General features: G+C 44.0%; 1 protein-coding gene across 2 annotated transcripts in view; it reads left to right on the top strand.

Moving 5' to 3' along the window:
* EGLN3 (egl-9 family hypoxia inducible factor 3) overlaps positions 1 to 8,153 on the top strand; it is a 34,964-nt gene extending 26,811 nt beyond the window's left edge. For both annotated transcript variants that reach the window (XM_050953951.1, XM_050953952.1), the window contains exons 3-5: positions 2,513 to 2,649; positions 3,496 to 3,569; positions 3,987 to 8,153. In XM_050953951.1, the coding sequence (XP_050809908.1) occupies positions 2,513 to 2,649; positions 3,496 to 3,569; positions 3,987 to 4,024 (249 nt within the window). In that variant the 3' untranslated portion in view covers positions 4,025 to 8,153. The remainder of the gene's footprint in view (positions 1 to 2,512; positions 2,650 to 3,495; positions 3,570 to 3,986) is intronic.
* The last annotated feature ends 14,617 nt before the right edge of the window (positions 8,154 to 22,770 follow it).

The following is a 22,770-nucleotide window of genomic DNA, read 5'->3' as shown; positions in this document are numbered from 1 at the left end:
GGTAATGAAGCATTTAGAAAGAAACCACATCCACTCAGGATTAAGTGGAATCTGGGAGCAGTCTAACCAAAAAAATGGCAGGTCAGTTTTGGGGTCTGTCCCTTTAAGTTGACCTGCAAAGGATCTATAAAAATTGGGTTTGTGTCCTTTTTTGCTGCTTATGATTCATGAAGAGGGCGTGAAAGACATTTATTAATTTATGCTTGTTTTTCATCTTAGGGATATTAGGAATGTGAAGTCTGATCTTTCCTGGCTTTGCTAGAAAATTTCTTGCCAGAAATGTTCATGCGCTCTCTCACCTTAATTTAAAGACCTGAGTATTGTGACTGCTTCCTGGTTAGACAAAGGCTGCTTTATGCCTCTCTGGAAACATAAAAGTGCTATAAAGTGGATGTAAAAGCCCCATGGGAATATCCTTGTTCAGGGATTTTCCCTCCTCCGCATGCCCCTGGCTAAAGTAGAACTGATGTAAATGCTCTACATGAGCCCTTCTCAACATAGGGGGCACACTGAATGCGTGTTGAGGACCAAGCCCCAGTGCTGCTCTGCCTTATGTTGGGAGTCAGTCAGGGCCTTGCATGGTCCTAGAATACGGAGAACACAAAGGTGGTTTAAAGCTATCTTTTGTCCCCAGCCCCAAGCACAGGAACGGATTAACTGAAGATTGGGTCCCTTGAGTCCAGAAAGACTGCCTGCTTGCCTTCCTGTCAGTCAGGCATGCAGAACGTTTGGAGACTAGAAGTCTCATGGTAGCCCATCTTCCTTTTACTTTAGATTCCTGATCTCTGTTTTATTTTCCTGACTGCCTTTGGCACTAGTAGAATCTGTCAAAGGTGAACTTTCCATGATGGTTTAGTATTTTAGGGGTGATCTGTTCAGGCTTATGGGCCTGCAGCTTCAGACTCCGTTTTGTGTGGCCTCTAGGAGTTACCCCAGTGGACTGAGGCCATTAGTCATGTTTTCTGGCTCCAACTGTCTCATTAGAAGCCTGACCGTTTAATACATGAAAGTTGCAAGTTTTTGCTCAACTGGTCTGACCATGCTCCCATTGAATCCTATGGAAAAACTTTCATTGACTTCAGCTGAAAGCAAGATCAGACCCAGCAAAGGAAGCACTTCCTGAGTGTGAGAAGTAGCTTTGTTTCTTTATGACTGTACCTCCAGTATCAGAGCCAAAATTGAAGCTCTTCTGCAGCACTGTCTCACCCTCTCTGTACTCCTGTTCTGATTGGGAGGTCTTGCCCCCTGTATAATCCCCAGGTCTTTAAATCCTTTCCATTCAAGGGGTCACAGCACACTTCATAAGGGGAGTCGGAGAGAGTTTTCCTGCCTCTCTGGCTACATCCCATGAGTTTCTTTGCTAAATGGGGTGAGCTGTCTCTCATTTCTGTTTCCGTGCGCATTGTATCATTACAAGGCAATTAATTCAGCCCTGAGCAAGGGATTTATCAGACCTTAAATAATAAACAAGATAAGGGCTTGTAAAATCAAAGAATGTTTCTTCAGATTTCTGTTGTTAGAATGCTTTCAAACCTGTTCCCAGGTTATTTCCTAGTCAGATAATACTACAGTCACCTTCTTCTTAACATGCATTGGTCATGTAAAGCAGCTATCCCTTTAAGCGCCAACACATGCTTCCTCTACTAAATCCCAACAAGTGATCTAATATTAGAGAGATGCTGCCACTGAAAAATCCTGCATTATAGAAGAACACAGGCCTGAACCTACAGCATGTTCTGAATAATACCCCCACATATTGAAAGGGAAAAAGATAACCATCTACTTGACCTGTTGCACTTCCCTTAGTCCTCTAGGAGGATGGTAACACAGACTTGTATCCTGTGCATTTCCACTGATGCAGGTAAATTAGTGCAAACTTTGTCCCATAAGATCATCAGAAACCAGAGTGAGATGTGACAGAAGCCACACTACAAGGACCAGAAGGAGTGAGAAGAGTGGAGGATGTATATACAATTTTATATATAAAATGCAACTTTAGATTGCAGGATACACCTGCATATTAATGTCCAGTGCAGCATTCCATTGTCAGACCCAAAAGAGAATGCCTATGTGACTGCAATACCAGGGTTTTGAAATGCCATTTGACAGTCATGCAATGAAGTCTGATCTCAGACCAGTAAGAATGAACAAACAATCTTCTCACGAGTCTTAACTAATTTTAGAAATGAGACTGTGAGCTCAGGTGGTTTCCATATGATTGTGACAGAGCCTCTGTGAAGGGGGAAGTCCTGTCTCAAAAAAAGCAGCTGCTGTTTCATCGTGGCTGACTTTCTTTAAACAGATGTTTGTGCTCAATCAATCAGAATTGTTTGCTAAAATCAAAGTGAGTAACGTGAGGCAACAACACCTTTCCAGCACTGCAATGTGCTGCTATTGCATTGCCCTCAACTTTTACTTCACATTTGTTGTGTGTTAGAGGAAAAAATTATCATTTTAAAATGTATGTGTGGGGGTGTATGTGAGGAAGAATAACTCTTCACTCTACTTTCAGCTGCATGGCGGAATTCTTCGAATATTCCCAGAAGGAAAGTCCTATGTAGCAGATGTTGAGCCCATTTTTGACAGGTTACTTTTTTTCTGGTCAGACCGAAGGAACCCACATGAAGTGCAACCTTCCTATGCAACCAGGTAAATAAAATGTTCAGCACTGACATGTAGCCAAAGATTAAAGAGCTTTGCTCTTTTCCAAACATATATAGTATATACAAATATATAACCTTTATGTGGGGGGGGAGGGATCTGTATATATGCACACATGCATATGTACAGTATAACTACCTAATGTGAATGGAGTTTATCAGAGACTATTGAAGTTAATGTAAATTTACTCACGAAAATGAGCAGCAGGATCAAGCCATATACGTGCATCACATATAGGGTGAAATTCCCCACTCACTCTACCCCATTTGCTGCGGCCTGTGTATGCTGCTGTGACAGCATACTGGGACTGTAAGCCCTTCAGCTGGTGAGGAGAGAACGGCAGGCTCTGCATAAAACAGCCACAGTAAATATGAGTGGGGGGATCCTTGGAGTAGGCCTATATCATCTAGCATTACAGGAATTGTAGGTCCTGCTGCTAACCATTGGCAAGACAAGCCAAGCCAGGGCAGGCTATCATAAGTTAGAGCAACCCCCAAGCTGGCTAAGTCACCCCAGGGATTGTTTCAGCACCTGGAGCACCTAGAATGGGAAGATCTTAAAGTGATTTCTGCCCTCCCTCTGCCAGATCTGTGCTAAGCTTCCCAAAGGTATAGCACAAATTATCCCCTGGATTTTACAGACACAGAGACACACAGAGATTCCCTGGTTTGTTTTATCACCCAAAAATCAAATTAGTTCTTTATTCGTCTGCTTCCAGTTTGCAATAGACAAACTAGTGTTTTGAGTTCTCTGTATGAGAATAACCCAGTGTTCTTAGATGTTTCAGTGTCTTCTTGGGAATCTAAGAAATAAATCATTTCCTTTTGTTCACAGATATGCCATGACTGTGTGGTATTTTGATGCTGAAGAAAGAGCAGAAGCCAAAAAAAAGTTTAGGAATTTAACTGGTATGAATTTTTTTCATAAATCTTTACTGAAAATAATTCAAGGCATTTCTGTTTCACTATTGGCTATCCAGCATGAACCATGCTGTGATGTCACAGCCACTACAGAACTACATGGGCCCACACAGCTGGCCTAACTCTGTAGTGTAGACAGGCCTATATCTCTGACTGCCAAAATGAGAAGTCAAGGATAGATCATTCCAAGTGTCCTGTTCCATATACTCTCCCTGAACTTCAGATGCTGGACACTGTAGGAGACGGGATACTACACTAGATGGACCATTGATCTGACCCAGTATGGCAGTTCTTATACAGATATATTACTTTCCCCAACTGAGTCTTCTGATTACTGCCATCACATTAGATGTTCAAAACACTTACTTACTATAACTTAACTGCATTTGCAATTGTTCATTGTAGATGCCGGGAAGACAGAAGCTGTTCTCCATGAAGACTGAACATTGATCTGCTGGCATAGTGCTTTTATCACAACAGTTTCTGAACTCTTTGCAAATGATGAGATCCAAAGATGACTTGTCCATTTCCAGTGAAACATTAGACGTTCTTCTTACCCACAGGAATGTGCTGATTTGTCTAACACCTGCATATTACATTGATGGTACTCTCAGTAGCCTCCTATCATGTCTGCATCTGGCAGAAGGAAACCTTGTTTTCTATTTGCCTTTAACTGAAGAAAGTAACCAAGATTTTAGTAAAAGAAGAATGTCACCAAAGCCTAATGCAAGTGGCTAAGCCAGCTGGCTTTTAGTAATGGTGGTAATAAAGATAACAAGTATTGGAACCAGTGGGGAAAAAACCTGAGTTTTATTTGCACTTTATGTAAATTTCTTAGCTCAATGGGAAGGAGATTTACAAATTAAAATCTGTTGCAGATGCTGATGGGCAATGCAAGATATTGGAAATGTGAAATTAAACTAGGTATTTGTAGAGGTTCATCTTCTGTTATGCTTAACGTGGGGCCATTGATGAGCTGCTAATCACTTTTGTTGCACAGAGCATTGGCTTAACTCTCCTGTATTATTACTTTCTAAAAGGATAATCTTCCACGTTGCCATCAAACTGCCTGGATTTTGTTCACATTTCAGTGGTCAAGTGGTAGCAATTCAGTTGCTTTGCTCTTTTACAGCCCCCGGATAGAGGGTGGGGAGGCAGTTGCTCATCTGTTCACAATTTTGTGATTTTTTTTTTTCTTTTTGATTTGAGATGGATCAATGTTCACTTCCATTTTCCATTTGTTTTTTAAAGCAGCTGGTTTCTCTGAAAGATTGGTAAGCTGGGAAGGTTGATAGCACGCAAAATGCTTTAGCCCTTAGAGCCAAGAATTTTTAATTCAGTCTCTATATACCAACTTGTGTATGGTAGAAGTGTGAATTTGGAAGGTAAAGATATGTTTGGCAGCCTGACAAATGTATGATGAAAAGCTATCTCTAATTTAGCGTTTTGATTTCTCTCTCTCATGCCCATCCTGAGCTCGGACAATTGGTTAATTTTTTATGTGTGTGCACTTTGAATGAAAAAGTGATGCTGTCCCAATTGTTCCAAATTATTTTCCCTGCTGCATTTGAGCCACAAGATGTACCTGGAAAAAAAAAAGAAAAAAGGATTAGGCTCAGATGAACAGGAACACATTTTCTTCACTTTTTTTTTTTAATTTAAAAGCTAGATGAATAACTTCCAAGGTGTCCCCAAGCAGCTTAATCTTCCAAAACCAGTACATAGTCAGCAGCTCAGTATAGATCTCACTGATGTTGAGACAATTGTCATGGTCACATTGAGCATGGAAATAAATCGTTCTTGTTTTAACAATTGTACACCTAGTGTATAAACTTTCCCTCTTCATTAATATAGTTATACCAGGCTTGTTAACGTATGTCAGTACCTACTAACGTCTTCCAAGTGTATGCTTTCCTCTCTTTCCCATACTCCCATGCGTCAGGGGACCACAATGGTTTTGGGGGGGCCCTGCCAATTATGATTTTTCTTCCCCATTTTAACCAACCCATGCTTGACTCAGTTTGTCACATGCCTGGCCAGAAGGGGAGCAATTGGCAGGACATCCGTCATGGGGAAGCACATGGCTTCCACAGAACTTGATGCAGAGAATGAGTGATGATGCAAGTGCTAGGCACTGCCAAATTAGGAACTTTTGAGATTATTCAAGCCTCCTAGCTAGGGAAAAAAGTGCAACAGCAACACAAGATGTAAAAGCAGCAGCTTTTTCTGGATGAGAAATGGCAAAAAGAATTGAATATTTTGAGCCAATTGTGTTCTTTAAGAAAACAGAGGGACATCCTTATGCCCATTTGTTGAAGTCTGACTTTAAGTGAACCAGTATTGGCCAACCCCTCTTCACTCCTGGATTCCCAGTAGAAATCTGAGAGGATCATGTGGTTTTAACTACACTTGGCTCGACTTGTGTGTGTCTTCAGGTCACATATCCTGCTGTGAATGAGAGATCTGCATTTTGAGGAGGGGAGATGAGACAATCCCTATAAATCCTACTAGGTTCCCTCAAATAAGGCATGTAATCTGATACATTTCTTTTGTAAAGTAAAATTCTTCCACTACTGATGCATCTAAGTAGCACAGAATGGGCTTGAAGGAAACTTAATCAACTTGCAATTCTAATTCCAAAAGAGTCAAAAGTCTTAACTGAAAGCAATGGGTGACTCCTTGAAAGACAAATTTATGTAAATAGTTAAATGTTGAACTCTCTGAAAGACTGGCTGCAGGGGAATATGCTTTAATAGTTTGAGTGTCTGTGTGTAAATCTGACATTTTCTACATTTTAAAAACTTCTTTAAAGGAGTTTTTTAATTATTTGAGGGGCCAAGCATACTAAAAACTCATTGCTTCTGATAGATTTCAGAAACCCTAAACTTAATCAATGTAGCTCATTAGATAGTAATGTTAGTGCAAATCACATCAGTTGCCTACAACGAAGTAGTGTGTACAATTTTTTTAAAAGGGTCTGGATATTAAAGGTACTTTTGTTATCTCTGTTGCATAAGGCACCAGAAGTGTGTGGAGAAATCGATGCATTTATTATAAAGAAAATGTTTGCTAAATGTTTTCAGTTTCATCCTATAGTCTCTTGGTCTAGGTAAGAGTGTTGATGGATTGATGTTTTTTTTTCTTAACCTGGAAGAGACAGACCTTTCATCTCTCAATATGTAAAATTTAAACATCAAGAAACTGAGTATACAGGATTATAAAATATTCTCCCTTTCCCTCGCCACAGATCAGAGATCAGTGGAAAGATCTCTGTGGATGTTTCACACACTAATTTTAACAAGTCATTAATGAAGCCTTATTCTTGAAGCCTCTCCCACATTTTCTTGAGGGGGATGCTTGCAAACTGCTACACAAGAACAAAGTTTTCTTTTAGCAGCTGTACCAATAATAAAATGCATGAATTGCTTCTCTAGATAACGGACTAAAGGAGTTTCTTTCCAGCTTTGGGTTTCATGGCAAAGTATTTAAAACATAGATAGCTAAGCAGTGTGTGCCATCTGGCTGTGAAAACAGACTTATTTCTCCAGTGTATTTAATTTTCAGTCTTCCCAAAGGCACCAACAGCTTGTTTACACACATAGGTAAATGTGTGCCTTCATCATTCACATCTGCAGAACTTCTGTACACCAAATGCAAGCAATGTGAAAGGTTCTTCCCCCCCGCACCCCTCACAAAGATTCCGAGGCTAGAAGGCACCATTTTAATCACCTAGTCTGACCTCCTGTAGAACACACACCATGGAACATCCCCAAAATATTTCCTAGAGAAGAGCTTTTAGGAAAAAAAAAATCCAATCTGGATTTTAAAATTGCCAGTGATGGAGAATCCATGGCTTTAAAAAAAATAAATACAAATAATAAAATTAGTTGCCTTTCCCAATGTGACTTCATTTCATATTAGGCAGTGTTGGAAGATATGCAAGCTCCACTAAGCTATCGCTCCCAACAGCACCTGCTGGTTGTGAAAGAAAGCTGGGAGAGGACAAACAATTTATTTCAAAACAAAAACAGAAGGCCTTGATAATATAGAGGCTGTTTATATTCCTAAGCCTATACCTAACTTGCTGGCCTCTTGAGCAAAGTGGCCTCTCATTTTTTTTTTTACCCCTTCTAGGTTACCCTTGCTCCTGTGAGTAAATGACTTCTGCAGAAGTAGAGTTTGAAAAGATCATGAGCTTTTCATTTTTTAACCCCTTGAAGTATTTTATTCCATTTCTGTTGAATTTAAAATGTTTGAATATTTTTTGCAAATAGTTGGCTCAAACACCATTCTCATCTAAAGGAAAATGTATCTATTTGCAGGCAAATTAATTATTTTTACTTCAACTGTGATGTACTACCAGCTGGTCTCTTTGAGAGTGAGTTATGGATAAACCTTCTCTTGTCAGGTTGTATGCTGGTCAACAATGCTGACACTTTGGAGTCAATAGATACTGATTCATGTGGTGATATTTTACAATCCAGCACATTTTGTGTTCATGTTTATTAAAAAAAGAATGTGGAATGAAACAAATGTTGCAGGAGTCAATAAACACTGGGTCATGTTAAATTCTGTGCTGAGCAAGTCTCTTGGATCTTGTTTCTTATTGAGGAGGTATGAGATGTTGCATAGCTGAATCTATAGAGTTGAGAAACGTGATGGCAGTGACCATATAATCAATAATCAGCACTTTTTCATAGATGGTGGCAGTAGTCCTTTGGGGCACTGCACATTTCTGGAAAGCAGTCAGTGAAGAAATCAGGTTTGTTTCCAGCATCTTGGCCTGTTTCCTTGGTCACTTCCTGTTATTTTGAGGTTAGTCACCTAGCTAACTACACGCTCTTCTTGAAGTGCCTATTTGTTTTCACACTCCTGTTGGGCCAGATAACATTGTCAGCTGATGTGTTTTATTTTTTAACAAAGTTCACATCCTTTCTCTGCTTCTTTTTCCAACTGAGTTGCAGTTTTCTCTTCCACAATTATGGGAGACTGCTTCACACTTGCACTAACATTTTGTAAATTGAACAACCAGGATATGTTCACTGTGCAGTGCTGTGAACTCCACTTGACTTTTCTTTTTCCTTTGGTAGTATTTTTATTGTGGGAATTTTTTTTCCTATGCAAAACCAGCCTGTGCTGGAGGAGTTGGTGTCCTTTTTTAAGGGGGAACTCTACAGAATTCCCTCCTCCCACTTGAAGTATTCTGTATAGCCCAGGTTAAAGGTCTGATTCTGTGACATTGAGGATTCCTTACTGTACAGGTGGGAGAGAATCCATTGAAGTCAGTGGGTCTGTTCCTGTGAATGCATGCTCTTTAGTGTGAACAAGGGGAGGCACATCGGGACTCAAGTGAAATTGTCCATTGTCCATCTAAATGTCTAAAGTTTAGTTGTTTGCTGTGTTGTAGTTATGCTGGTCCCACCATGTTAGAGAGACAAGATAGGTGAGGTAATATCTTTTTATTGGACCTATTTCTTTTGGTGAAAGAGCCAAGCTTTTGAGCTTACACAGTTCTCCTTCAGTTTTTCTTTGGCCAAAATTTCCCAAAGAAACATATTCATAGTACATTTATCTTGCAGCTATTTAGTGGTGTCTTCCCCCCGCCCCGAAGGAATAGGGCTAAATATATTGCACTGAGAATTCCCATGACCACTAAAACTGTTACTAATATCAGAGGTTGAAGTCCAAATTAAAAAGCAGAGGAATTAGTAAAAATGAGCCCCTTTTCCCACAGTTTCATATGGGAACATTCCCGCTTAGATAACCCCCTTCACTAATCATGGTTAGAAGCACACATTCGTATCTATCCACTGGAAAGATGGAATGAGATTTAAAAAAAACAGCACTAGACACTAAAACTAGCAGCTGAACTAAAGCTCTTGTTAGTAATTCTCACATGCTGATAACCCTAGTTACTGCCAACAAGTTATTCTGTTCCTTAGCTGGACACCCACAGAGGTAAATCTTCCTGGAGCAAGAAAGAGATTATAGATTTTGGTCCCTGATCTTAGCCTAGGCATCTTTACACACTGGAGTCTGACCTCTCCAGAGAGGAGGCAGATGAGAGAACCACTTTGGTAATGTGTAGCATCTGGATGGATCTGAGAGTGTAATATGTGTAGATTATGATTAAGCATGGAGAGAATTAACCTGTGGAGTAGATTACTCCAAGCTCAAGGAGCAGTTGACTATCACTGTGGCTGCATATTGCTATTCTTGGTTTCCTTAGCTTTGAAACTTCTTTAGTTCCTAACTACTGAGAGTCTCATAGTAAGACATCTAGAAAGTAGCAGAATCAGAGTTAATCTTTACATTTGAGTGTAATTTGGAATCCCTCTAACACGGGGTTGCTAGGTGTCTGTTGTTCAACCAGACAGTCAGGTCAAAAAAGGAACCTAGCAACGTGCGGTCACCACTCGTAGAGGGAGGTACCCAATTATTAACCCATGCCAGCCATGGGCATAGTTTAGGGGAGAATTGCCTCCCCACCCTGCATTTCTGAGAGTGCCAAGCAGGGCTTTCTCTGCTCAGTCTTTTGGGGCTGAGGGCAGCAGCTCTGGGATGTTACCTCCTGGGTCCTAGTGCCTGTCGTCACCATTTCTGTACAATGCTGAGTGTCCATGGGGGGCAGGACAAGAGAGGTGGAGTGGGGGAAGAGGCAGTGGGGAAGGAATGGAAATGGGGATAGGATAAGGCAGGAGAAGAGAGAGGCTTGGGATAGGAGTAGGGAATGGGGAAGAGGAAGGAAGTTGCCAGGGGGATGAGGGATAGGGAAGAAAAAGGGATAGGGTAGGAGTGCCGTCTGTCGGGTTTTTGGCATCTCTGTCCAGGTGCCATTTAGGGCTGCCAGGTAACCAGTTTTTGGGACCTGACAACCCTAAATGGCACCTGAACCAAAAGTCCAGTTACCGCATGGTGGGGCATTGGGTCATTAATCTGTGCCAGCCCCTGCTCAGCCAGGGTTGACTCATACCTGCAGGCAGGATTCTTGAAAGGCTCCGGGGAGGAGAGGCGCGAGTGACGGGGATTAGGACTTTGTGGAGAAGAGGTGGGGCAGAGGGTGGAGCCCCAGAGATCCAGTTACCAGCATTTAGAAAGGTGGCAACCTTACTCTAACAGCGTCAATGCTCTGAAAATGTATATAAGCAAAAACTCTGGTACAGTTATTTTTACTATGTAGTAGCTGCCTAAACAGAGAAGTTAAGGTATTTTCCCAGCACCCTGCCTTTATATACATTTTTTATGTTGTGGCAGTGTCACCTGTTGCACACTGCCTGGATTCAGCCAGTGCTGATGCTGAAGCAGCCCTGGTCCAAGTTAGAGGAGCCTGCAGCCCATAACAGTCATCGGGTTGTTGACACTCCTTCTGTCCCAGACATGTCCTCTACAACTGGAGCAATGGGGGGTGTAGCATAAAGGTACATATGTCACCCTTCCCCTGGATGAGGCAAGTTTTCATGTTGTGGTCCTTGAACATCCCCTGTAGACCACCAGCGTGGCATATAGCACGCAGGGTGGGGAATTGAGCCCAGAAGCCTTGGAGGTCGCTTAGAGCTGAATGTAGCGCCTATAGAAATGTAATTAAATCATGGCCAGCGTGAGAGGCTGGAGACCTGGATTCTGTTTCCAAGCTCTGCCTCCACCTGTCATGTAACCCTGAGCAAATATCATCTTTCTGTGCCTTAATTTTCCCAGCTGTAAACTAAGGACAATGGCATTTTATTTCTCCTCCCTGAGCTCTATGACAGAAAATTGCTCTACAGGAGCTCGGTATTAGCTTTTCACTTCAAGGGCATGTTTTTCACTGCAAAGCCTAATATCTCTTTCTCAAACCTCCTGTGCCCTGCTGGGATCTTTTGCCTTCCTTCTTCTTGTGAAGACAAATACATGCTGGCCCTGAGCCTGCCTTTCCAAGAAGAGGAAGAGAGTTCATACTGTTAAATGTGTATACTTTTGCCAATGTAGAGGCTCTTAAAATGGGAGAACTGGAGGCCCCCCCCCCTACGCTGAGGAAGTTGAGCTATTAAAATTTGTGAAAGATGACATTGCTATTACCATTCTCTCACTCTTCCTCCAATACCTCTACAAGAAATCTGCTACATCTCTACCATGCTGTAATAGAGTCTCTGTTGCTTTAGCTTGTGAACAGTTGCCAGGCACCAAGACGATTAAAGGTGTCCAAGGATATGACAGCCTCATAGGGGGTGTGTGGATTTCCCTGTGTACCAGAGAAAGGATGATTTCTAATGGGAATTAATTTTAGGAAGCTGCAATCTTCTGTTTCTAGCAAGCAATACTGAAAATATAAGAGAGCTCCCTTTTTAAAGTGAGTGCAAAAATCCTAGAGGGCTAAATTCTTAAGGGGTTCGTAGGCATCTAACGTCGCAGCAAAGTTCAAAATTTAGATCCTCACAACCTCCACTCCCTGCTGCCTGAACCTGATAGGTGCCTACATTCCAGACATGCCCAAGTTTGTGCTGGTAAAGTCCGCACCTCAGTCCTGACAGCTGTGAGCAGCTCTGTGCTTGTGTTCCATAAGCAATGACCAACTAAGCATTGCCATCCTTATCCTGCGTGTGGGGCCTGAGATGGTATACATGATCAGGGGGTGGCTAAGAACAGGGCTGTCATACTGGGTCTCTCCCACCACACAGCTCAAGGAAGAGGTATGCCCCACACACACCGTCCCTTTACACCAATGATTAGAGCACTCACAGCCTGTGTGGAAGAGCAGGGGTCACCTCTCCTCACTGCATGAGGTGGAGCAGGGACTTGAATCCAGGTCTCGCCTCCCAGCAGCATTTAACCATCAGGCTACTGTGTATTCTGGTGCATGGCACGCTCGATATCTCCTACTGAAGCTGCTGTAGTTTGTATAAAATCATCACCACACTGTCATATTTAATAGTTATTCCACCAGCCACGGAAGCTGTTAAAAAGTTGCAAAGCTTCCTAATAGCTCCCTCCCCCATGCTCTCTTGATTCTGGAACGAAGAGGAGACAGCACAATAAAAGAAGGGAAGGGCTGGGAACTTCTAGTCTTGCTAAAATTAAGAAGTAGCTAATTAAACTGCAGCTCTCAGGGTGGTATCCACAAAGGCACCTAGGGACCCATTTTTCAGGCATCACTGCGCTCCACAAAACTCCCTCATGGCTATTGCTTAACACTGTAGGTGCCTAAATTCACTCAGCACCTAAGTTTGTCCTCTGGGCATGCACCCAATAGCCTCATTATAGGCTCCAGTATCCTGCCTGCACATGAACACTGCTGCCCCAGGCTCGGTAGCCAGCCACTTATCACTCATCTAACTCACTCTCCCTTGAGCAAGTCACAGACCGGGATAGGTAGGTATGCAACTGCCCAATCCAGTAGGTGGCCTCTGAGCACATATAGGATAAGACTACTCCAGGTGAGCTCACCTAAAAGAGCCAGGGGAAGAAGAAGGCCCTCCCTGATAAACCAAGGATGTGGAGGACCATCCCTTCCCCAATTCAAGTCCCTCCCACCTCTTCCTGAGAAGGTGGGGGAGAGGGGCTTTGAACAGGGATTTGACACCTTTCAGGTGAGTGTCCGCACTCCCATCGACTGTGGAATAGTGTGATTTAGGTTTCCTTCCATCTCTCCTCTTGAAATTCCACTTTTATTAAACAATTGACTAATTCAATATCAAGTGGGCTAAAACCAGCACTGGACTGACGCTCTAGCTCAGCGGTTAGAGCAGTTATCTGAGAACTAGTAGAGCGTTGGTCTAATCTCTTCACTGTAGGAGGAAGAGGACTTTGAACAGGGGGTTCCCATATCCTACATGAGTAAGTTAAGCCAATGATCAGAAAGAAGAACCCTCCCACAAATGTTTTGTTTCACGCCCTGCCCATCATTTAAGCAGCTGAACGCCTAGATCTTGGTTCACTGGCAGAGCAGGCATCTTCCAGCAAGGTGAACTTAGAAGCTCATTGTCAAAGTATTATTCCCACTTTGAACTTTAGCATCCAGAAAGTGGAGACGTGCATGTGCCCTTCTAAGCTTAATTCCTAGCTTAGATCTGATAGCGCTGCCACCAACCAGAAATTCCAGCGTCTGGTACACTCCCTGTCCCCCAAAACCTTCCCTGGGGGACCCAGGACCAGACATAAACCATTTCCCCTCCTTTCCTCCTCCCAGACTTTCCCCACCCTGGGTTACCCTGAGACACTACTGTGACCCAAACTCCTTGGATTTTAAAACAGAGAGGAATTAACCTTTTCCCTCCCCTCGTTTCCCCCCACCAATCCCTGGTGAGTTCAGACCCAATCCCCTTGGGTCTTAAACAAGGAAAAAAATCAATCAGGTTCTTAAAAAAGAAAGCTTTTAATTAAAGAAAGAAAAAAAGTAAAAATTATCTCTGTAAAATCAAGATGGAAAATGTTTACAGGGTCTTCAGCTTATATAGATTAGAGGGACTCCCTCCCCGCTAGCCTAAGATACAGTTACAGCAAACAGAGGTAAAAATATCCTTCCAGCAAAATACACATTCACAAGTTAAGAAAACAACGTAAGCCTAATCCGCCTTTTCTAGCTAGTACTTACTATTTTGAATGTGAGAGACTGTTTTAGAAAGATTGGAGAAAGATCTGGTTGCACATCTGGTCCCTCTTAGCCCCAAGAGCAAACAAAGAACAAAACAAACAGCACAAACAAAGACTTCCCTCTGCCAAGATTTGAAAGTATCTTGTCTCCCAATTGGACCTCTGGTCAGGTGTCAGCCAGGTTCACTGAGCTTCTTAACCCTTTACAGGTAAAAGACACATTAACCCTTAACTATCTGTTTATGACACTCATCAAGAGAGGAGTGGGGCTTAGCAAACACTCCTCTTGCCAATGTTCCCATTGGCTAGCTTAGCCTGGGCGCCATCTACTGTGCTGGCTTTGTGGCTCCCAGGCTAAGGCACCTATGTTTCCTGATGCACTAACTTGGGTTTGTGGATCATAGTCGTTTTTTCTCAGTGTCACAACACTCAGCATTGCAAGTCCTGTCCTGGCTCCCAACTCACTGCTACAGGACATCGCTGAGGCAAAAAAATCTGAGCAAGATTCCAAAAAGGGATTGGGCTCTGAAGCACATGGAGCTGACCTTTGTATCAGTGACAGGATATAGAACACAATGGCCCCTATGGCCAATTAATTACAGAACGGCTTAAAGACCCTTTTAGAATGGAGATGTTTGTGGAACATTGAAAGACAAGTGTTACCATAACTATAAGGTACACTATTTTATAACTGGTCACTCCATGTACGTTATACCACATGAGAAGTAAAATGTTCCATTTTAAAAGGTACTGGTAGTTTCTATTATATGTAAAAAAACCCCAACCATTTAATAGGTGAAGAAAAAGGCTTAACAGACTTGAGTTTATCTGTGCTTAGAGAGTTTTCAAAGCTCCCTGCAAATGCTTCTGTTTCAAAGCATGTGTTTCTTTATCTATGAGAAACTAAATACTAGATAATTCTTTAATTGGTTCCCTCCCAAGATGGCATCTCTGTAGCCCAGGCTTGCAACAGCATAATTTTAGCATCCATTTCAAAAGAAAATGTCAATACAAAATGGTTATTTTGATTTCTCTTTTTCCCCTTTGATTTACCTGCAGATGCTGGTCAGTAAGGTGGGAGAAACTGTCCTCAGCTCTGTGAGAAATGGCTTGTTTCATATGAATTACATTTAAAAGGCACCCAGCCCAAGCTGTAGATGTGCCATAGTGAACAGTTTGTTTAGTGCCAGGAACTCAGGCCACATTCTAGTTCTGCTAGACAGAACAGTGTTAGTGCAGAACACCTTGGAGAAAGAGCTGGCTCTGATAAAGTCATACCTCAGGCAGGGAAAGTTTCTTATCCTTAGCGCTAACAGTACAACCTGCTTTCACTACCACTCAGGCCAGCAGGACAGCTGGCTAATCAGTTTACTAGGAAATGTTGGGTTTTAGGGATGTTGAGCATTCATTATAAATGGAAATAATATCAGGGAAAAGCAGGAATGCTGATTACTCTAGTCCCTTTAAAAACATTCCAAGGAAGAAATGTACAGGGTTTTAGCAGAATGTACAATCATATTAATTAATAAATCTTATCTCATGATTCAAAATTCTTATGTGGATACATCCTGTGTAGCAGCTATTGGCAAATGCTGACTTTTAATGATGACTACTCCATGGTCCCAGTCCTGCAAACACAGTCACTGTGATTAATCCCAGGGCCATCACTGAAAGCATTCCCATGAGTAAAGTTACTCACATACACAAACATTAGCAGAACTGGAGCCCTAAGTGCTTGTGTGTATTGTGAATATGTACATGACCTATGGTATGTCTACACTAGAATAAAAGCTAACATTTGAAAATATAACACCTAACATATTCTAACTAACATTTTCAAGTGCTAGTGTATGCAAGGCAAGCTATATGTTACATGTGCTAACTGACTCAGGTCACTGAGGCATAAGCTGTCCCATAGGGTTCCCCTCAACTAGCTAATATGCTAAAATACAACTCACTTTATCTACACTAGGTCTTTGAAATGTATCAGTTAATTGAAAACCCACAGCTCACCATACTTACCTTCACACCAAGAAAGTTGCTAGCTGCAGCCAGTCACTCACACACCACAGAATATACTCCAAGGAGAAAGTCCATGCTACACAGCTTAACTGCCTTCACCAAGGAAGGACATTCCACATGGAATGGGGCACCCAACTACTTCAAGAGAATCTGCTTCAATATTGGAAGTGGGCGGGGGCACAGCAGAGGCAAACAAAACCAAAAAAAAAGAAAAAAGAAAAACCAACAAAAACCCTCTGGCTGCAAAGCTCCATGTTGTCACCTACCGCACAGGTCCCAGTGGGGGATCATTGAACAATTACAACCCATACTCAATGGAGACCATTGTCTAATAGAAATCTTCCCAGCCACCTTCTTCTGGCCTTCAAACAACTCAACAAGTTCATCATCACAAGCAAGCTCCCCACAGACCAGAACACACCAACTCAAAGCCATGCCCAACCCTGCCAGAACAACAAATGCAAAACCTGTAGGCATATCTCCACTGAGATAAGGATCAATACCCTCTCCTGCAAACACACCTTTCATGATCCATGGGGCCTATACATGCCTATCACATGATCCCATGCACTAAATGCCCCAATAACTATTATGTGGGTGAAATGAGACACTCACTACGCTTTGAGTGAACTCACACAGAAAAATGCTAAAAGACAAAAACACCACATTATCCATGCATGAGCATTGTTCACAAAGTGATCCCACCATATCTGACCTCTTAGTCCTCATCTTGCACAACACTTACAAGAGACAAGCCAGGAAGCATTAAATTAATAACTTTGCTAGACACTAAAAATCATGCACTCAGTAAAGATACTGGGGCTTATCACAACGCTCTGAAACCCATTAACACCCCTCAGCTCCCCTTATACCAGCTTTTTTTTTCTTTCTTTCTTTTGGTCCTATGATTGCAGAGGTGTTAACTACGACAAAGAGTCCTGTCTTCGTGGGTGCATACTCACTTCGTCAGAGTGCGTATTTACCCACAAAAGCTTATGCTCCAAAAATGTCTGTTAGTTAGCCTATAAGGTGCCACAGGACACTCTGTTGCTTTTTACAGATCCAGACTGACACGGCTACCTTTCTGATACTTGAGGTGTTAACTGGTCACCTCAGCTTGAATGGGTGCTTACAGTACCTGTTAACTACACCCAGGGGCAGCTCTATGTTTTTTGCCGCCCCAAGCACGGCAGTCAGGTGACCTTCGGCAGCACGCCTGTGAGTGGTCCTCTGGTCACGCGGATTTGGCGGTGTTTCTGGGGGTGATCTGCCGGTCCCGCGCCTTCAGCCTACTCGACGCCAAATTGCCCTCCGAAGCTGCAGGACCGGTGGACCTCCCGCAGGTGTGCCACCGAAGGCTGCCTGACTGCTGCCCTCACACGGACCGGCAGGCTGTCCCCTGCAGCTTGCTGCCCCAGGCACGCGCTTGCTGTGCTGGTGCCTGGAGCCGCCCCTGACTACACCCAACTTCTGCTCTATAACATCACACTGTAGGATGTCAATGGTATGGTGGCTAGGAGCAGTAATTTCTAGTTAGTGTGATAGATGTGGTCAAAGGTTTTTAAAAACAGAACCAAAGTAAAAGAGGGCGTCATTGCCAATGCCACCTTCTAACAGATGAGTGCAAAGTAGAACGACTCAATCGATAATATCCATCCATTCTCCTCTTCCACACTGTTGCATAAGAACATTCACAACTATGGGCCTTTACCAGTTAGAATAAAAGCAATTATTTCTTTATGCAATTTATAAACCAACTTTGGAATTATCTGTCCCAGGAGGGCCTTGAGACAAAGACATTTGGCAGCATTTTAAAAAGTAACTACATCCATTTATAGGCCTAACACTATTTCTAGCTATGCTAAAAAGGCCTAGAAACAATCAAAATCCATGTTACAGGAAGTAAAACAATCACCCCTGGGGAAGCATGTACACTGTCTGCCCCTCAGTAACGACACTGTGGGTAGGGTTGCCAGGCATCCAGTTTTCAACCGGAATGCCTGACTGAAAAAGGACCCTGGCAGCTCCAGTCAGCACTTCTGACTGAGCTGTTCAAACTCGGGTCAATGGCGCAGCAGGGTTATGACACACTCCCTGCCAGCCCTGGCTCTGTGCAGCTGCCCAGAAATGGTCAGTGTTGTCAGATGCTACCGGTGTGGTGCTCTGCTCTGTTCAATGTTGATATCACTCAGCTGCGTGCGTGTGTTCCCTCTGTGTGCTGTCCCAGCTCTTCAAAGATAGCTGACACAGCAGACCCAAAGAGAACCCCCAATGACCACAGACTCTAGTAAGGTACGAAGGCACATTGGCTAGGTTTATTGCTGTATTGGCCACAATAGTAGTTCCCTCTAGATTGTTACTCTACAGGGCATACTACAAGAAAGTGCCTCTTGGCAAGGGACTTGGCTTAGTCAGTGGCAGGACTTTCCACTGACCCCTCGGCCGGACAAAGACACCACCCCAGGGATACATTCTTATACACAGGTACAAACAAGTTACACATCACTCCTGACGTATTGAGGTGCAACCCCTCTACGTAGCCAGGTACAACCCATCTACGTAGTCAGGTGCCGCCTCTCACCTTGTACATGTTGGTTCAAACAAAACAACTCTATCCATCATATTACCTTTTTGGCCTTGATGGGTCAGCCTGTTCCTTGTTATCTGTGGAATGTTCCAGTATAGGGTGTTCTGGTACCGTGTTTATACTTCAACACACTAGGTGGATATATGTTTATGCAACATCAGCCCTTTCCTTGCCAGCTTCTGTGAGCAGGGCCTGTCTCTAGCTCACAGCTTAACTTTGCTTTATGATAGCAAAGTCTTGACCATTACTTTAGCTCAGGCCTCAGGCCTCATACCAGGCCTTTATCAGGGCCTTTACTTAGTACAGTCAGCATGTCCGGCCCCTAGGCACAGGGACGATCAGAGAAGTTCTGTGTGCTGCCCCCACCCCGAGCGTCGGCTCCGCAGCTCCCATTGGTTGGGAATCATGGCCAATGGGAGCTGTGGGAGTGGTGCCTTGAGGGTATGTGGTCACACGCAGAGCCCTCTGGCCCCTCCGCCTAGGAGCTGGAGAGAAATGCCGTTCGCTTCTGGGAGCTGCCACTGACCCCCTGCCCCAGTTTGGAACCCCCACCTGTAACCTAACCCTGCACCCTCTCCCACACTGCAACCTCAGCCCTGAGCCCCTCCTGCACCCAAACGCCCTCCTGGAGCCCACACCCTGCACCCCCCCCCCTGCACTGAACCCTCTGCCCTGCCCTTCCCGCACACCTAACCCCTCATCCCCAGCCCCACCCCAGAGCCTGCACGCCCAGATGGAACCCTCACCCCTCCTGCACCCCAGCATGGATCCCCCTCCCACATCCTGAACCCCCTCATTTATGGCCCCACCCAAGATCCTGCACCCCCAGCTAGAGCCCTCAGTACCTCCTATACCCCAACCCCCTGCCACAGCTCAGTGAAAGAGAGTGACAATGGGGTAGAGCAAGCGATGGTGGGAGAGGGGAAGGAGTGAGTGAGGGGGAGTGGGGTGTAAGAGAAAGGGCGGGGCAAGGGTATTCGGTTTTGAACAATTAGAAAGTTGGCAACCCTAACTGTGGACCTAGAGTAGGTGATTTTAAGTTTTTCTTTCATCATCTTTTGAAGCATCAGCTACAGAATCTTGATGGCTGCATAACACCCTAATAGATGATGGATTAATCATTAATGAAATGATCTGGCAAAGAAATCCCTTTGGCCCTCGTTTTTTTCAATGATATTGCTCTGCCCCCAGTGTTGCAAGGCCTAAGAGCCTAAATCTCATTTTTCAAAATTATTTAGGCCAAGATCTTCAAAGGTATTTGGGTATCTAACTCCCACTAATTTCAATGACACATCAGTTTTAAAATTTCTTAGGTTTTGCAATGCTGAATGTAGCAATGCCTAGATAGCTTTAAAAATGTGGGCCTTTACTCTTCTGAGACCCTGCTATCAATCGGAATGTAAAAATTACATTTATTATGTCTACCGCTTTAAATAATAGAAGTTTAAGCCACCAAACACTTAAATCTTTAGGAAGTGCTGTACTGCATAGAAACAACTACCAACCTTGCTTAGGCACAATGGTAGATATCAAATTCACAGGGGACGTCATTGAGGGGACTGAGCAGCTAGGGCTTAGAAAATGAGCTTTAGGGAAAGGAGACACCTGGGCCCAGCTCCTCTGAGATATTTAGACACCTCACTCCCCTTCAGTTCAGCAGGAGTGAGGTGTCTTTAAGGATCCGGGCCCTGGTATCAGTGCCTGGGACATAGGCAGCCAGGCTCAGTGATCAGAGCAGAGTCCATACCAAAGAACTCAGAGCCAGAAGCCAGCAGACAAAGCCAAGGGTCAGAGTAGAAATTGGCATCAAGGGTCAAAATTAGGGTTGCCAACTGTCTAATCACACAAAGCAAAACAACCCTGCCCTGAGTCCCTGCCTCTTTGTCAAGGCCTTGCCCCACTCATTCCATTTCCCCTCCTTCTTCCACCCTCACTCACTTTCACCCGGCTGCTGCAGCAGATTGGGGTGCGGGCTCTGGGCTGGAGCCTAGGGGGTTTAGAGTGTGTGGGAGGAAGTGCCAGGCTGAGCCTGGGGCAGGGGGTTGGGGTGCAGGAGGGGGGTGCAGGGTGTGAAATCTGGGAGGTATTTGGGGTGGTGAAAGGGGCTCAAGGCTGTGGGAGAGGTTGGAGTGCAGGAAGGGGTGCAGGGTGCAGGATCCAGGAGGGGCTATTTCTAAAGGCTGGATAGTGCTCACACTGCCATTTTTAGCATACTAGCTTGAGTTGAGCTAGAATGAGCCTGTTTACTGAGGCTGGGACTCACACCTTGCAGTTGCTGTGTAACCATACCCCAAGTTACCTAGGTCACTAGGTCTGCCTTTAGAAATAGCCAGCACAATTCACCACTCTTAAACCAAATGGGCCTATGTCCCATCAAAACTTCCTTTACGTAACACTGGCACCTATATTTTACTTTTCTTGTTCTGCTAGAACAATGCTAGTATCAAAATCGAAATAGTTTCCCTTTACTGTTAAACATTTCCTTTGCTTAGGGGCTGAGAATTTACACAGAGACCTCACAAGAGGATTATTGAAATCTCAACATTCTTATATCCTCTCCTAAGGAGAAGCCTTGTAAACCCTTAAGAAAGTTTTTAACCACAGTTCGGACTATTTTGCAAGAAAGGCATTTTCCCGTATTTCCCTAGCAGATGGCACTTCCTCTCATAGGTGAGTTAGCATTTTGAAAGCTATGTACTCATCTATTTGTTGTCTTCTCTATGGTAGGCCCCCTAGTCAATCCACTCTCACTTCCATTGCTCACTGCGGTGGATATAATTGGATAAAGAAATCTAGGATACTTTTGTTAAAAGCTTTGAAGAAGAACTAAACAATCCTTTCATGGATCATGAGAACTGTTGCTCTCAAGAAATTGCTGGGATAGTTTCTGTCCTGTGAAGTACAGCACCGAAGGCACAGCACAATGGAAATAAGGTAAAGGTGGCCCTATACTACTTTTGCACTGCCCATGCTACCTGTGCCAGCAGTGGCAGATTAGCCACTGGGCCAGTGGGGCCTGTATCCAAGGGGCCCAGCCAATTGAGAGGCCCTGGAAAAATGGATGCCCCTGTGCCCCGACCCTGCTCCCCTTTTTGATAAAAGTTTATTTTCTACACTCAGACTCTGTGCTTGTGAGAGGGTAAGTATTGCTTCGTGTGTAATTGTCCCAGGTTACTGGGTGGGAGCTCGAGTTCATTCTGCATTGTATAGTTGAAAAGGAACCCCTACATATTGAACCCTGCTCTTCCTGCTGCTGCCTCCAGCTGGCAGAAGGGTTAAACTAACTTTGGCCCTACACTGCTCCTATTCCAAATTTCAGCCGTATACTTTCACCTTAGATATAGGGAGCCCTTTACAATACTGGAGCCAGGGCTGGATGTAGGGACAGGTGACCCAGATGACCAGCTGGGGGGGGGGGCGTCAGGCTTGGGGTGCTGTTTTGTGGTTAGCGACAAAAAGGAAAATAGAATGTTTAAAGTAAAATGTTTCAAGTATTCCATACATGGATTTATTTTTCACTAACCTCCTAGAATGTTCTGGACCTTTGTAGACAGCGGCGGCTCCAGGCACCAGCACTCTAAGTGTGTGCCTGGGGTGGCAAGCAGTGGGGGGCACCTTGCCGGTCCCTGCGAGGGCGGCAGTCAGGCAGCCTTCAGCAGCTTGCCTGCGGAAGGTCCGCCAGTCCCGTGGATTTGGTGGCAATTCGGCAGTGAGTATGCCGAAAGTGCAGGACCGGCAGACCTCCTGCAGGCATGCCGCCGAATCCGCGGGACTGGGGACCGCCCGCAGGCATGCCACTGAGGGCAGCCTGACTGCCGTGCTTGGGGCAGCAAAAAAAGCTAGAGTTTCCCCGGTTTGTAGAATTTTGTGGAACCTTCTGGACTTTCTGAGAACTACATTTTCCTTGAACCCCTAGAACAGGGGTTATCAGACTTTTGTACTGGTGACCCCTTTCACAGACCAAGTCTCTGAGTGTGATCCCCCTTCTACATTAAAAACACTTTTTTATATATT

The sequence above is a fragment of the Gopherus flavomarginatus genome, chromosome 5, assembly GCF_025201925.1.
Source record: "Gopherus flavomarginatus isolate rGopFla2 chromosome 5, rGopFla2.mat.asm, whole genome shotgun sequence".
NCBI lineage: Eukaryota > Metazoa > Chordata > Testudines > Testudinidae > Gopherus > Gopherus flavomarginatus.
This window is presented reverse-complemented; position numbering and strand designations above follow the sequence as displayed.